Genomic DNA, 14,509 nt, shown 5'->3' on the forward strand with positions numbered 1-14,509 from the left:
AGACAGGGTTTCTCTGTGGCTTTGGAGCCTGTCCTGGAACTAGCGCTTGTAGACCAGGCTGGTCTTGAACTCACAGAGATTCGCCTGCATCTGCCTCCCGAGTGCTGGGATTAAAGGCGTGCGCCACCACCGCCCAGCAGTATCATTCCTTTTAACCTTGCTGCTTGAGGCACAATATTGGGAGCTGCTAGGAAAAAAGAAAATACAATAAGGAGAAGAGAAGGAGGAGGACGAGGAGGAAGCAGAGAAGGAAGAGGAGAAAGAAGAAGAGGAGGAGATCCTTAAGGCAAAGAATTGGGTCTCTAAGATACCAGGGAACCTAAAAACGCCCAGAGTGTGGCTTAGGTCCTGAGGATGAGCTGAAAGGGACCGAGGACTCTGAAGCACCAGCCTCTCTGGTCATCCCAGGAATATCTTTTCCACCATCTGAATGCCCCTTCAAGGCCAGCAGTTGGCTAGGCATGATGGTGCATCCCTAAAGTTCCAGTACCCTGGAAGCTACAGAAGGAGGCTTGTCGTGAGTTGGAGGCCAGCCTGGGCTACACAGTGAATTTGAGGTCAGTCAGAAATTGGCAAGCACAACAAAACAAAACAGTAACTGCAACAACAATATAAAAACAAAATACACACAGGGAAAAAAGAAAAAGAAATTGACCAATCACAAAGGCAGCTGATTCATAATGTCATTTAATTCTTTGTAAAGCCTCTGGTCTGGGAAATTCCAGCTGCCCAAGGGAGTTTGGTCCAGATGGAGCAGAACATCTTCTGGCTACTGGCTCTGGTTTTTGCTTCAAGGATCCATGGAAACCTATCTTTCCACTCAAAAGCAGGCTGAGGGTCCCTGGCTTTTCTCTTCCTTTGCTAGGCTCCTTTAGGACCCCGTGTTCATTTCTCACGGGCTTCAGTGCTACCCTTACCCAATGTCCAGCATTGTGCAAGTTCTGAGACCTCTGTAGATGTTGGGCCTTCAGTCCCAGTCAGGCCCTTGTTTCACACAGGTGAGCAGGCAGGCAAACTGACTCATGCACTCGGGGATGGCAGAAGAGCTGCTTGGCCAGGCTCAGGGCCCTGGCTCCCACAGGGAAATGTGCTTCTGAGCTGGAACGGAAGCATAACAGAGTGAGTCCGCCTGACAGGGCTCGACTGTACTCACCCAGAAGTAGCCATGGCTGTGTTCTCTTGGGGAACTCCAAATTCTAATAGGTGGATGCTGGCAATTGGGATGGTCCAGGTGTCACTTCTGCCCCTCCCGCATAGATTATTGTACGCAATTAGGACACAGTAGGGAATCTGATAGATCTCCAGGTGATAGCTTTTATGATAGGGGGAGAGGAACCCTGGAAAACTCCCAAGCAAGATGTGGGTCCAGTCCTGTTTCTCTGCATGGGCACGGCTCACAATGCTGGGCCATCATCGTCCTCTCAACCTCAGACAGCTGTAAATACAAGGCCCTGAGCAGGAAACTCTCTGACTCTGTGCACCCAGAAACACTATATTCCTAGGACTTAGATGCCCAAGCAACAGAAAACAGACCATTAGCACACCAGGGGACAGGTACCAAGGGAGGAAAGCCGAAAGTATGGTCTCACCAAACTGGCATATATAACGGTTTCGAGTTTTACAACGTTGGTCGTTCCAGTTGAAGGCAGCAGATGCCTGCATCTCCACACAGTTTCCAAACCTGTGGAGCCAGAATAAAGACGGCTGGGGGAGAGGAATGAAATTAGGAATTGACCAGAGTCGTCAACCCTGCACCCCTTTAGGACACCCGCATCTGTGAGGCCCAGGGGCTGCTGGGAGCCAGTGCCACTCTGTTCCCTGCACACCGCAACTCTCCACAGGGAGACTGGGAGGCCTCTGTCACTTCCCACCCAGCCCGGTCCAGCACTTAGCCACGATGGGAATAGTCAGGCCCTCATCCTTCTGCCACCAAGGGAATATCTGCTGGCCGTTCAGTCAGTTGTGGCCTCAATGAGGGTGTGCTGGGAGAGAGATCTGGAGTCCTGGGTGACTCCAGATATAGACTCACCACCTTAGTCCCTATTATGGCACTACTGGGCTTTGAAGACCAGGGCAATGCCACATAGCCAGAATGTTCTCTGTACAGGACAGCTGGTGGAGGTACGCACGAAGAATGCAGATGGGTGGATGCCAGAGATGATGAATTGATGCAGGTAGTAGGCAGGTAAGGGAGTGGGCTACAGGTAGCCAGTGCAAATAACAATGACACATGGATGGAAATTTTTTTTTCGAGACAGGGTTTCTCTGTGTAGCTTTTTGGAGCCTGTCCTGGAACTCGCTCTGTAGACCACGCTGGCCTCAAACTCGCAGAGATCTGCCTGCCTCTGCCTCCCGAGTGCTGGGATTAAAGGTGTGAGCCACCACCACCCAGTTGGATGGAAACTTCTTGAGTCTCCTCTTCCATGTAATGTACCTCTGTGCCTTCCTGACCTCAGCCCTGTGTCTGCATCAGCGGGGTCCAGGCTTCCCTGGCACCTGAAACCTGGGAAGGTCCAGACCTTTACAGGCTGGGTGAAGGTTCTTCAGGGGCATCTGAAGCTCAGACAGATCCAAGTGGGAAGTGGGCCCAGGGGAGGTGGTAAGCATCCTAGCTAGACTCACCCCTGGTTGTCAGGCTGCCCAAAGGCAAAACTGGTGAAGGACTGGTGTTCTCCGGTAGTCCAGCGGAAGGAGTCTTTAGATGCCTTGTAGGTGAGGCCTGCGCCAGGATAGCCAAGGTTGCCCATCGTCTGAGAGTCCAGAAGCCTGCTGCCTAGTACCTTTCAACCTCCCAGATGTTAAGCCTCTCTTTCCAGAACTCTCCCCCGACTGTGGTTCTTCCCTTCCTGTGGCCCTCTTCCCAGGGAAGGAGACCATCCTATCCTGACTACTGACCCGCTCCATGCCCCAAACCCCTGACATTCCCTTGCTATCTGTTAGTGGGGGGTGGGGGCTTCCATAGTCTATGTTTTCCTAGGGTTTTGTAGAACTTAAGGTCCTCCCAATGACCCCATCCTGCCAAGCACTCACCAATCCAGAAATTCCTGGTCTCAAAGTCGCTGTCAGTCACCTCATTGGTGGTCTCCAGGCGGCCCAGGTAGAAGGCAAGGATGTCTTGTACTTTCTGGCTCTCGATCTGGGCTAGCACCCCACCTTTTCCCTGTAACCCCACTCTGGGTCATATGGGACAGGCTGTAGCGATCAGGCCCAAACCTTTCTGCCCATTCTGTTGTCCCACTGTGGCCAGGATCCCAAATGTGTGTGCTGGCTGGGCTGTCTTTACCTCCATCCCCAACAACCTCCTGACTCTGAGAATGGAAATCCTCTCCCTCTCTGCTGTTAGACTTCCCTCCATGTGTGCACATGAACCCAACTGGCAGTTCATGGGCCCAAGCATGGCCCTGTTCTTATGAGAGTTTTGTCTCAATAACATGGCATCTTGAATATAATCAGACCAATTGTCAATATTAGCAAGTCAAGAAATGTGAAGGAGGGCTGGAGAGATGGCTCAGAGGTTAAGAGCATTGCCTGCTCTTCCAAAGGTCCTGAGTTCAATTCCCAGCAACCACATGGTGGCTCACAACCATCTGTAATGAGGTCTGGTGCCCTCTTCTGGCCTTCAGGCATACACACAGAAAGAATATTGTATACATAATAAATAAATAAATATTTTAAAAAAAAAAAAAAAAAAAAAAAAAAAAAAAAAAAAGAAATGTGAAGGAAAACTTGGGTTTCTGGCTTTAGGAAACTCTGTGTTCTGGTCAGCCTGACATGGCATCCCAGCCTGTCCACTACCAGCTGGAGCTGACTCAAGACAGCTCCTTCCATAGGAGTGGGGCAGAGCCTTGTTCCTGGGTGTTAAGTGGACTCCTGGCTTGTATGAGCCTTGAATCTATGACTCCTGCTTTTTACTAATGAAGAGAGTGAGGCCAGGAGAAGTTGGCCCAAAGTCACCCCATTACGACCCTGGGAAGGTGAGGGTCAGCCCTTACCTGACATTTCATCTTGGCTCCGTAATAGGTGTCTGCCTCAGAAGACACCATGAAGCAGTCTCCATCAATCCTCAGGTCACAAGCGTGAAAAGGGAAGTACACCTTGGCTGGCAGCAGGAACAGGAAGGCCCAAGTCTGTGTGATGACCTCAGAATCCTTACCCTCTCCCACCAGGCTGAGCTAAGTTCAAGGTACCCCAGCTTCAAGCCAACTACTCCAAACTGGAAATGGGGAGAAGGCAGGAGTGTGCTGGTAAGTTTGCAAGTATGAGATCTCTCAAGAGAGAGAAAGAGGGGGCTGGGGAAACTCGGGGCTGGAGAGATAGCTCAGTAGGCAAAGCGCTTGCTGCTCAGCCTGATGCTCTGGGTTCAATCCCCAGGACCCACATGGTAGAAGGGGAGAATTGACCTCCACAAATTGTCCTCTGACATCCATACCTGCTCGGTGGCACGCACACACAAATAAATTATCATTTTTTTTTTTAAAAAAAAAGGTCCATAAACCGAGTAGTAATGGCGCACACCTTTAGTCCCAGCACTCAGGAAGCAGAAGCAGGTAGATCTCTGAGTGAGGCCAGTCTGGTCTACAGAGTGAGCTCCAGGCCAGCCAGGACTACACAGAGAAACCTTGTCTTGAATTCCCTGCCCACAAATCCATAGTTTGTAGCCTTTGCCAATTCCATCGATATAAATAGCCCACTGTGACCAATTTGAGGATATTAGTGTTTTTCCTGAGCAAAGAGTTGGCAATAGCTTGACACATGAACTGTTATGAGCTGGCAAAGTCAGATCCAGCCCCCCCGCTACCCCACACACACTGAAGAGGGTTCTGAAAGCAACCTCAGGTTGGAACTCACTGGCACACTGGGCTCCTCCATAGCCAACATCGCAGATACAGGAGCATTCTTCCTCCCGGAACCGGCCATGCACACACTGCACACTGCACCGCACTGCCAGGACAGAGCAGAAGAGCAGAGTGCTAAGCCTCTAACCACCTGGACCTCAGGCTGCCTTGACAGGTCACGGAGAGTGGGCAGTGGGACAGGAGGGGCTCCTTCTCTCTCCTAATTCTGTCTTTGTTTCAATAGATAGTCTATAGGGCCAAATCTGATTCCTTTTATCTTTTCAAGTCAATTGTTACTCTATAGCCCTAGCTGAAATTATAGTTCACTGTGTAGCCTAGGTTGATCTGGAGCTCATGACAGTCATGCTGCCTCAGTCTTCCAAGCACTAGGGTTATAGTCTAAGCATTTTAGATCACATGTATATAGCTCAGGGTATGGCACACACTTGGGGCTCTGAATTTTTACTGAATGGATGCACAAAGTGTGAAAAGACAGTGGTCGAAACTTTTTTCTTTTCTTTTCTTTTTTTTTTTTTTTTTTTTGTTGTTGTTTTTCAAGACAGGGTTTTTCAATGTAACTTTGGAACCTGTCCTGGAACTCACTCTGTAGAATAGGCTGGCCTTGAACCCACAGAGATCCACCTGCCTTTACCTCCCAACTGCTGGGATCAAAGGCGTGTAACACCACTGCCCGGATAGTCAACACTTCTAATGCACTTGAGACTCCCTCGGAACTCTCTGAATGTCTGGCCACTTCAGGCCTCCAGCGGCCCCACTGTTCCAGCTCCAGAACACACCACAGGACAGGTGTATGCCGGCCGAGGTGTATCTCCCTCACACTCACCCCTCAGGCTCAGCCAGAATAAGCTCCCAGTCCTCACCTTGGCAGTACCTCCCTGTGTAGCCAGGGGGACAGTGACAGAGACAAGTGCTAATGTTGAGGTATCCATGATTTCGGCAGCTCACGCGACATGGGTTTCTAGGGACCTCTGGTGAGAAGAAGAGGTAATTCTGAGAAGAGGCCTCTTTCCAGCAGGTCAGGCAGGCGCTTTCCTAGGTGCTGAGGCCAAGGCTTCTGGGACAGCCCCTCAGACTGCTAGTTCCCACCAATTCTAAATCTCGTGTACCAGCTGTTCCAGGAGGCAAATATGGGAAGACACTCACCACAGAGGCCTCCTGCATGATCCCAAGCCTTGAAGCAGCCCGAGACACTGGCTGTGCAGAATGAACACCAGGAGCCTTTCTTATAAGGAGCAATTGTCTTCCCGTTTACGTCCCAGTTGCCTCTGTGAGAGCAAGCATCAGAGGGGCTGGAGAACCTGGCCTTGGGCAGGGCAGGACCAGGAGCTTTGGGCAGAGTTGAGGAGGGGCCTTGAGTGGGGAAGGAATGGGTCCTGGCTGCCTTCCCCATGGGCCCCTTTAGCACTCTGGCCCAGTTAGGGATTCAGGGGTCTGGATGTGCCAGGAGACCAGCGAGGAAAGAGAGATGACTTCTGTATCAATCCTGGACACTTGCCCTCAGAGCAGGAAGGATATTCATGGACAAGTCCTGTTCCTTCATGGCCAGAATCTTTTATCTCTTCTTCCTTTTATCTACTTCTCTCTCATGCAGAACAAGGGTAAAGACATTTTGGGTGGCTGGGTGCACCCTAAGAGGAAGTCATCCACTCACTCCTCCCCTTCAGTCCCAGCCTCCCTGTCATTCACCCCACCCCCAGCTAGCACCCAGCCTCTGGTGAGGGGCTTACCCAGGGGAGTAGGCACAGACAAAGGTTTCCATGGCTGCCTGGTCCACAGAGCATAGATGCCTCCCACAGCCCAGCTGGCTGGAGGTGGCCCACACAAGCTGCAGAGAACACAATGGCACAGAAACCCTTTCAGACTAGCCTTACTTCAGGCTGGGGGATTGCAGCTCAGACAATTATACCTGAGGAGGCTTTGGCCTCAACCAGGCAGACAGGGGCTCCTTACCTCCCTGGGGCCCAAGGAACAGCAGCTATGCTGAGCAGAGCCATTAGAATTCAGGGAAGCTTGTGGAATGGAAGGGGTGAAGGTGGACGGTTACTAAGTGTTGAAAGGAAGGAGGGTCGTCAGCAGATGGAGAGTGACGGAAGAAAGATTTTGCTATCAAGGACCTTGGGTAAGATTGTAAACATGACCACCTGCCTTCACTTCTCCCTATAGCACTGCATATCAGATATCTACATTACAATTCATAACAGCAGCAAAATTACAGCCATGAAGTACCAATGAAATAATTTTTTGGTTGGGGTCACCACAACATGAGGAACTGTATTAAAGGGTCACAGCGTTAGGAAGGTTGAGAACCACTGCTACACACACATACACGCACTCACTCACACACACACACATGCACACACACATACACACACAGACACACACGCACACACACATACACACACAGACACTCACACATGTGTACACACAGTGCACGCACGTGCACACACACTTGCACACACGCACACATTCACATGTACACACACATACACACAGACACTCACACACATGTGTGCACACACAAGTGCACGCACGTGCACACACACTTGCACACACACATGTACACACATTTAGACAAGGTCTCACCATGTAGCATGCAACACTGGCCAGGAAATCACTATGTAAAGAGGTTGGCCTCAGACTCACAGAGTCCCGCCTGTTTCTGTCTCCCAGATGTTAGAATTAAAGGTATGTTTCATCATGTTCCGTTTATAGGCTGTCCTTTCCTGCTGGAGATTTAATTCAGGGCCTGCCTGGCACGTGCTGGACCTGTGCCCTGCCATTCAGCTACATTCCCCAGTCCACTAACCCATACTTTCTTTTTTAACGAACGATCTCATATCGTTTAGGTTCGCCTCAGACTCTCTGTGTACCCAAGGATGACTTTGAACTCCCGATCCTCCAGCCTCTGCCTCCTGAGTCCTAGGATTACAGGCATGCTTCCATGTCTTGCTTTAATATAATGTAATTTTTAAGTTTATAATTTTAGAGCTACAGTTATAGTTCAGTGGTAAAGTGGTTTCCTATCATGTGCAGGGCCTGGGTTGGATCACTAGTACCACATATATTCAAAATTAAAGAATAAAAGAAAGAGGAAAAATAAAGGATAAAATATAATTTTAGGAGATAAATTAAGAAAATTTAATTACATACTTCAAAACAAACAATCATGTATCATTGTTGAAAACAAAACAAACAACAACAACAATAACAAAACAGCCTTCACAATAAAAGCACCAAATAAAATTTATGCCAGGTGGGTTTAATCTCAGCACTTGAGAGGCAGAGACAGGTGGATCTCTGTTAGAGGCCAGTCTGGTCTACAAATCTAGTTCCAGGAGAGCCAGGGCTACACAAAGAAACCCTGTCTCAAAAAAAAAACAAAACAAATCTTATTGGATGGGGACAGGAGAGATGGCTCAAGGACTATGAGCACTGGCTGCTTTTCTAAAGGACCAGGGTTCAATTCCCAATACCCACATGGCAGTTCACAACTGTCTATAACTCCAGTTCCAGAGGATTTGGCATCCTCACACAGATATACATGCAGGCAAAATCTCAATGCACATTAAAAAAAAAAAACTTATGGAATGGAGCTAGGCATGATGACACAGTCCTGTGTAGCCACAGCACTTGGAAGCTGGAGACGAGGACCACCAACTTAAGGTCATCCTGGGCTACATAGTAAGCTTAAGGTCAGTATGAGCTATATGAAACCCTGTCCCAAAAGGGGAAAAAAAAACTTCAAAAGAACAAAAACAAAAAGACTTCTTATCAATGAGATAAAAATTCACATCATAAAACAAAGAGGAGCAGGAATGGTAGCTAACCCTGAAATCCAGGAGGGAGAGGAAAGCAGAGCGCTGTCAGTTCAAGGGCAGCCTGGTCTGCCTAAGAATACACAGCAAGGCACTGCCTCAAAACACAGAGCGATGGTCTCATCAGATAAAGGCATCCGCTGCTAGTTCTGAAGTTCACAGTTCAATCCTCCATATGGTAGAAGGAAAGACAGCCTCTACAAGTTGTCCTCTGAGCTCCATATTACTCTGTGGTGCGTGCGCGCGCGCGCGCACACACACACACACACACACACAACTGAATGCTCGGAGAAAGAAGGCAGAGTCAGGAGAGTCCATGTAGCCCCGCCTGAGGCAATCATTGGATGGAACTTTGCTGGTAAGCCACAGTCACGAGGTGGTACACAGTTTAATAGAGTTGGGTTAAATTTGGATGTAAGAGCTAGCCAATAAGAAACCAGAGCTAATAGGCCAAGCAGTGATTTAATTAACACGGTTTCTGTGTAGTTATTTCGGGGCTGAGCAGCCAGGAACAAACAGCTCCCACAACACAAAACATTTAAAAAAAAAAAAACAAATCACAAAACAGCGAGTCAGAGAGATAGCTCAGAAGGTAAAAGTGGGGCTGGAGAGATGGCTCAGAGGTTAAGAACACTGCTCTTCCAGAGGTCCTGAGTTCAATTCCCAGCAACCACATGGTGGCTCACAACCATCTGTAATGAGATCTGGTGCCCTCTACTGGTCTGCACCATATATGTAGGGAAAATGCTGTATACATAATTAATAAATAAATCTTTAAAAAAAAAAAAAGAAGGTAAAAGTGCCAACTGAACAAAACCAACAGTTTGGTCTCTAGGACCCATGAAAAAAGCCAGAGATCCAACTCCCACCCCAAATTGTTCTCTGACCTCTGCATGTTTGTGGAGGTGTACACATAAACAAATAAACAAAATGTTAAATTATCATTTTAAACAAAAAAACAGTAGTCCATTTACTCAGGCACACATAGAAAACACAGAAACACAAAATGGAACAAGAGCTTGGTATAGTGGTGCACGTCTTTAATCTCAGCACTCGTGAGGCAGAGTCAGGTGGATTTCTAAGTTCAAGGCTAGCTTGCTCCACAGAGTGAGTTCAAAGATAGCTAGAGCTACATAGTGAAACCCTTTCTCAAAACAAAATAAAAGAGGGCTAGAAAGATGACTCAGGGGTTAAGAGCACTGGCTGCTCTTCCAGAGGTCCTGAGTTCAATTCCCAGCAACCACATGGTGGCTCACAGCCATCTATAATGGGATCTGGTGCTGTCTTCTAGCATACAGGTATATATGATGAGCATTCAAACATAAAATTTAAAAATCTCCTGTTCTCCCAGATGTGGTGGTGTGCTTTTAACCCCAGCATTCAGGAGGCAGAGGCAGGTGGATCTCTGTGAGTTCGAGGCTAGCCTTGTCTACATATGGAGTTCCATGCAGCTAGAGCTACATGTTGATGACATGTCTCAAGAAGTGGGGGAAAACCCTCCAAATTAACCCATTAAGTGAGAAAGGATCAAGAAATGACCAGTAGGCCAGCAAGACACCTCAGCTGGTATAGGGCATTTTCTACTCTTTAAAAGAAAAAACGAACAAACGAACAAACAAAAACAGACAAACAACAATAACAACAACAAATAAAACAAAAAGAAACCAAAATGGAACAAGGTCCAATTGTTTTAGGGACAGATTGTAACAAATGTCATATAATTTATTCCAGAAAACAGGAAACAAGACAAAGATTCTATTTAAATTTTTGGGTCAATTTCACTATCATTATGTGTATACTAACAGTGTTAAAACAGGCTGAAAATTTTGCTTGTGGTTTTCAGTGTTGTACTAAGCCTCTAAACAGAACCAGGTGTGTGTGTGTGTGTGTGTGTGTGTGTGTGTGTGTGTGTGTGTGTGTATAATCACTCAACAAATATTCATAGTTGTTGAATGGAGGAGAAAAAGAAAAAAACTTTCTTAAGAATGATGTACCTGGGGGGCTGGAGAGATGCCTCAGAGGTTAAGAGCATTGACTGTTCTTCCAAAGGTCCTGAGTTCAATTCCCAGCAACCACATGGTGGCTCACAACCATCTGTAATGGGGTCTGGTGCCCTCTTCTGACCTCCAGGCATACACACAGACAGAATATTGTATACATAATAAATAAATAAATATAAAAAAGCTTTAAAAAAAAAAAGAATGATGTACCTGAACTTGAGAAAGGTTCTTCTATGTAGGGAGAGAAGGAAAAGCCAAGTACAGGGCTCTGGTGTGGTTACCTCTAAATATAGACAGTGTCCTTTTAAGGATAAAATACGGCCTTTTCTAAGATGACTAGGAGACCACGCCCTAGCCTCACTGGCAATACACTCACCTGGGTGTAGTGGGTGCAGGTGGCATTGTGGGCACACTCAGCGTCCCCATGTCTATACTGCAGCCCTTCGGCAAACCAGAGGTTGACCACTTCGACAAAGGATGCCGAGCCCACGGGCAATATCTGCACATTCCAGCCCACTTGTGGGGTGTGCCGTGGGACAGATGCCAGGTTTGGGGTGGCTGAAATGCCACAGAGGGCTGCCCTGGCTTGAGCTATTCGGGCCAGGCTCTCGCTCCAGTCCTGGGGGCGGCACAAAGAAAGATATCCTCAGGTGGTTTCCCCTTCCAGTTGCTGGGTGACAAAATCAGCTTGGGGAGAGACAGTTTGTTTATTCGGCTCAAATTCCAGTCCATCACTGCAGAGAAGTCAAGGAGGCAAGAACTTGAAGCTGCTCGTCACAACCAGTCAAGAGCAGAGAGAGAGAATGAGCAGTGTGTGTGTGTGTGTGTGTGTGTGTGTTGCCCAGCTCAAGGCCTCCTTTCCCCTGGTTCTACAGCCCAGGACTCAAATCCAGGGAATGGTGCCACCCAGCGTCTCTCTGTGTAGCCCTGTCTTGTAACTCACTGTGTAGAGCTGGCTGTCCTAAAACTCAGAAAAATCTGCCTGTCTTTGCCTCCCAAGTGTTGGGGTGAAGGCATGTGCCACTCTCCTCAGCTCGGGCCACCTACTTTTAAATTGGGTCTCTCTAAGTCAGTTAACATATCAAGACTGTTCATCACGAATGCACCCACGGTCCAATCTGATCTAGACAATTGCTCAGTGAAAGTCCTTTCCAGACAATCAAAACGAACCATTACAACCGGCCTTTAGATAAGAGGGAAGCTAATGGCCAATGAATCAACTCCCATGGTCTTTGAGCATCGGTGGGGTGCCAGCTCACACTGAGCAAAGAGCCGAGTTGCCTGACTAATGAATGATCAGAGCTGTTTTCCTCACCAGGCAGAGCCGCTGACGTTTCAGACGGGACCTCTGGAGCTGCCCAAGATACGTCAGGAAAGCCAATTGTGCCTCCATCTTCCTGAGCCTTGCATAAACACCCTTAGGCCCTGTTCCTTAGGGAACAGCACCAGCCTAGGCACGGGAATTACTTCAGCAGCCATGTTCCCCATCTAGAAATCTGAGCCTGGACAGTGCGCAGATTTGTAGGAGGCTGGCTTGTATTTTCCTTAAGAGCGGGCCCTGGCCACCGTCAGAAGAATTCTGCTGCCCCCCTCTGGCCAAATGTGATTTTTCCAGGCCTTTGACTAAAGGGCCCCGATAAAGGTACAAATCCTAATTCTCCTCAGTCATCAAGGTCCAGGGGGTAGAAGGACTGACTCACTGCTTTCCAAGTACAACTTGGAAGATCCTGGCTGCTCAGGACAGTAGGGATGAGGAGGAGACAGAGCCCCTCAGAGTAGGGCAGGAGAGAGAAGCCGACTGCTCCCTCCTGGCCCTCCCCCACCTCCTGAGAAACTGACCCCTGAGTTCTCAAGGTCACCACCCACTGTGGCTGTCAGCCTCAGAGGACTTTATGGGAGGCAGCCATGAGGAACCTTGCCCTCCCTTACCCAATTCCTCCCTTGTTCCCTGGCCTGTTCTCATGGGCTGTCTCTATTGGGGGTCCCAGACAATGAAGGTAGTGGGGGGGGGGGTCCCAGACTATAAGGCAGTACTACTGAGCCCTCAGAATGATCAGTCCTAAGCCTGCAGCCTCCACCATGGAGGTTCTAAATTGCAAATAATTGAGTGCCTGGTCTACAAGACCAGCCTGGTCTACAAGAGCTAGTTCCGGGACAGGCACCAAAGCTACAGAGAAACCCTCTCTCGAAAAACCAAAAAAAAAAAAAAAATTCTATAATTGAGTGCGTGAGGAACTTGGGAGAGGCCCCTGATACTTGCTAGATAAACCCTGGTCCTGTACCAGTTCCCCCACAGCCCAGCGGGATGCTGCTCGTTCCCCTGCTCTGCACCTCTCCCGTTTCTGCGGGACTCCTTTGTGTAACTCCTTTTCCCTGGAGGAGGGAAGACTGGCTCCTCCATATCTGTTGATCTCCGTGGCAACAGGATGCCCGGAAAGGCAGGTTTGTCCTTTACGCCAGTGTGAGTTGCTGAGGGCACTGACCTCCACGCTAAGGGCTTTCCCTGAAGGAAGAGGCTACATAGATCTCCAGCGACCAAGACCATGGTGCCCCGGGGAAGGGGGAACTGACACTGGCAAGCCGTCCTGGGCTCACTTTGGGGCTCTGGCAGCCTTGATAGAGCAGTTGGGCATACTCACCATTCTCTGCATGTTGGCTGCAGGAGGCTGGACCTGGCTACGCAGGCGGTTGTGCAGGGAGAGGATTAAGAAACTCTCCTTCCTGCTCAGGGCTGGAGGCCAGGAGACAAGGTTAGCGATGACCAGCAGCATCTGGGACGTCCCCCTAGCCCGCTGAGAGCGCAACCCCGCCCAGGGACACAGATCTGAGATGAGGAGGTACAATGGTAGGTGTGTAGGGGAGGAACTCCCAGGACAGAGATGGAGGGAGGTCAGGAGAGAGACAGGGAAGTAGATGAGGACAGGCCAAATCCAGAGCAATGGTTTGTGGGTGGGGGACGACGAGGGGGATAAGAGACCCAGCCCTGGACTAGCAGCAGTTCTGGCTGCAGCTCCTTTCTACCACTGGGTTTCTTCTCAGGTCTTAGGTGAAGGCTCTAACTAGTATCTCTCCTTAACTCCAATCCTGGACCATCTGCTTCCTCCTTCCTCCTCCCCAGTATCCTTTCACCATGCCCCCCTCCCTGGATTGTTATAATGGGTTGTCCCATCATATTACATCAGTTTTGGGTACCTGACTCCTAGAAACCCCTTGGTACCCCTTCTTCAGGCTCATAAACAGCACCTCTGCTCCCATTTCTACCTAGGTATCCCTTACCTTGGAGAGTTGGAGCCTGCTGGGGTGTCTGCACTTCTGTCCTGGAGATGTCAAGGAGAGACAGGAGCACAAGCAAGAGACCAAGCCACTGGCTCTGGCCTCCCAGCCCCAGGCAGGGCTCTGGCTGAGTCTTTGGCCTGCCTGGTGCTGCAGACATGGCTTCTCTCAGCAGTTCAACTAACTGACCCAGGCTTCGTGAAGCTGTTCACAGTCTCCAGGAGTCACGCTAAGCTGCCAGACAAAAGGAGGAGGCTAGTGAGTCATCATTGTGTCCAAACAGCCTCCCCTCGGTGGTGCACAGGCTTCAAAAGAGACACAGAACCCTTCTAAATGCCTCGTTACTCCAGCTCCAGTGTCTGGCCAGTCTGCTCCGCAACAGCAAGCAGAGCAGTGTGCACTGACCCCGTGGCCCCTGCTAATCATTGTAGGATTATTAGCACCCTCGGGGAGCCCCCAAAGACCCTGCTGATTGGCCTGCAGACATTCCAGGACTGTGGATTAGCGACTTGATGGCTGTACCTTGGCAGGGACAATGTCCTCCAAGCCCACGGACAGCTTCTAT

The 14,509-nt window shown here is 49.2% G+C and overlaps 1 protein-coding gene across 9 annotated transcripts; it reads right to left on the reverse strand.

Moving 5' to 3' along the window:
• Positions 1-691: 691 nt before the first annotated feature.
• On the reverse strand, positions 692-13,408 carry LOC130863561 (C-type lectin domain family 18 member A). Of its 9 annotated transcripts, none has more exons than XM_057753670.1 (11): positions 13,311-13,406; positions 11,048-11,290; positions 6,584-6,681; positions 6,000-6,121; positions 5,717-5,824; positions 4,849-4,941; positions 3,993-4,099; positions 3,031-3,160; positions 2,623-2,719; positions 1,590-1,681; positions 692-1,098 (listed from the first exon to the last, which is right to left on the reverse strand). In XM_057753670.1, exons 1-11 carry the CDS (start codon positions 13,320-13,322, stop codon positions 1,061-1,063), a joined length of 1,140 nt encoding a protein of 379 aa, XP_057609653.1. In that variant the 5' UTR covers positions 13,323-13,406; the 3' UTR covers positions 692-1,060. The 9 variants fall into 9 exon arrangements, with proteins under 9 accessions (XP_057609653.1, XP_057609647.1, XP_057609646.1 ...); XM_057753664.1 differs by having other exon boundaries at positions 1,590-1,704; positions 13,311-13,396; XM_057753663.1 differs by lacking the exon at positions 13,311-13,406 and adding an exon at positions 11,987-12,122.
• Between the last annotated feature and the right edge of the window lie 1,101 nt (positions 13,409-14,509).

This window comes from Chionomys nivalis, chromosome 21, assembly GCF_950005125.1.
Source record: "Chionomys nivalis chromosome 21, mChiNiv1.1, whole genome shotgun sequence".
NCBI lineage: Eukaryota > Metazoa > Chordata > Mammalia > Rodentia > Cricetidae > Chionomys > Chionomys nivalis.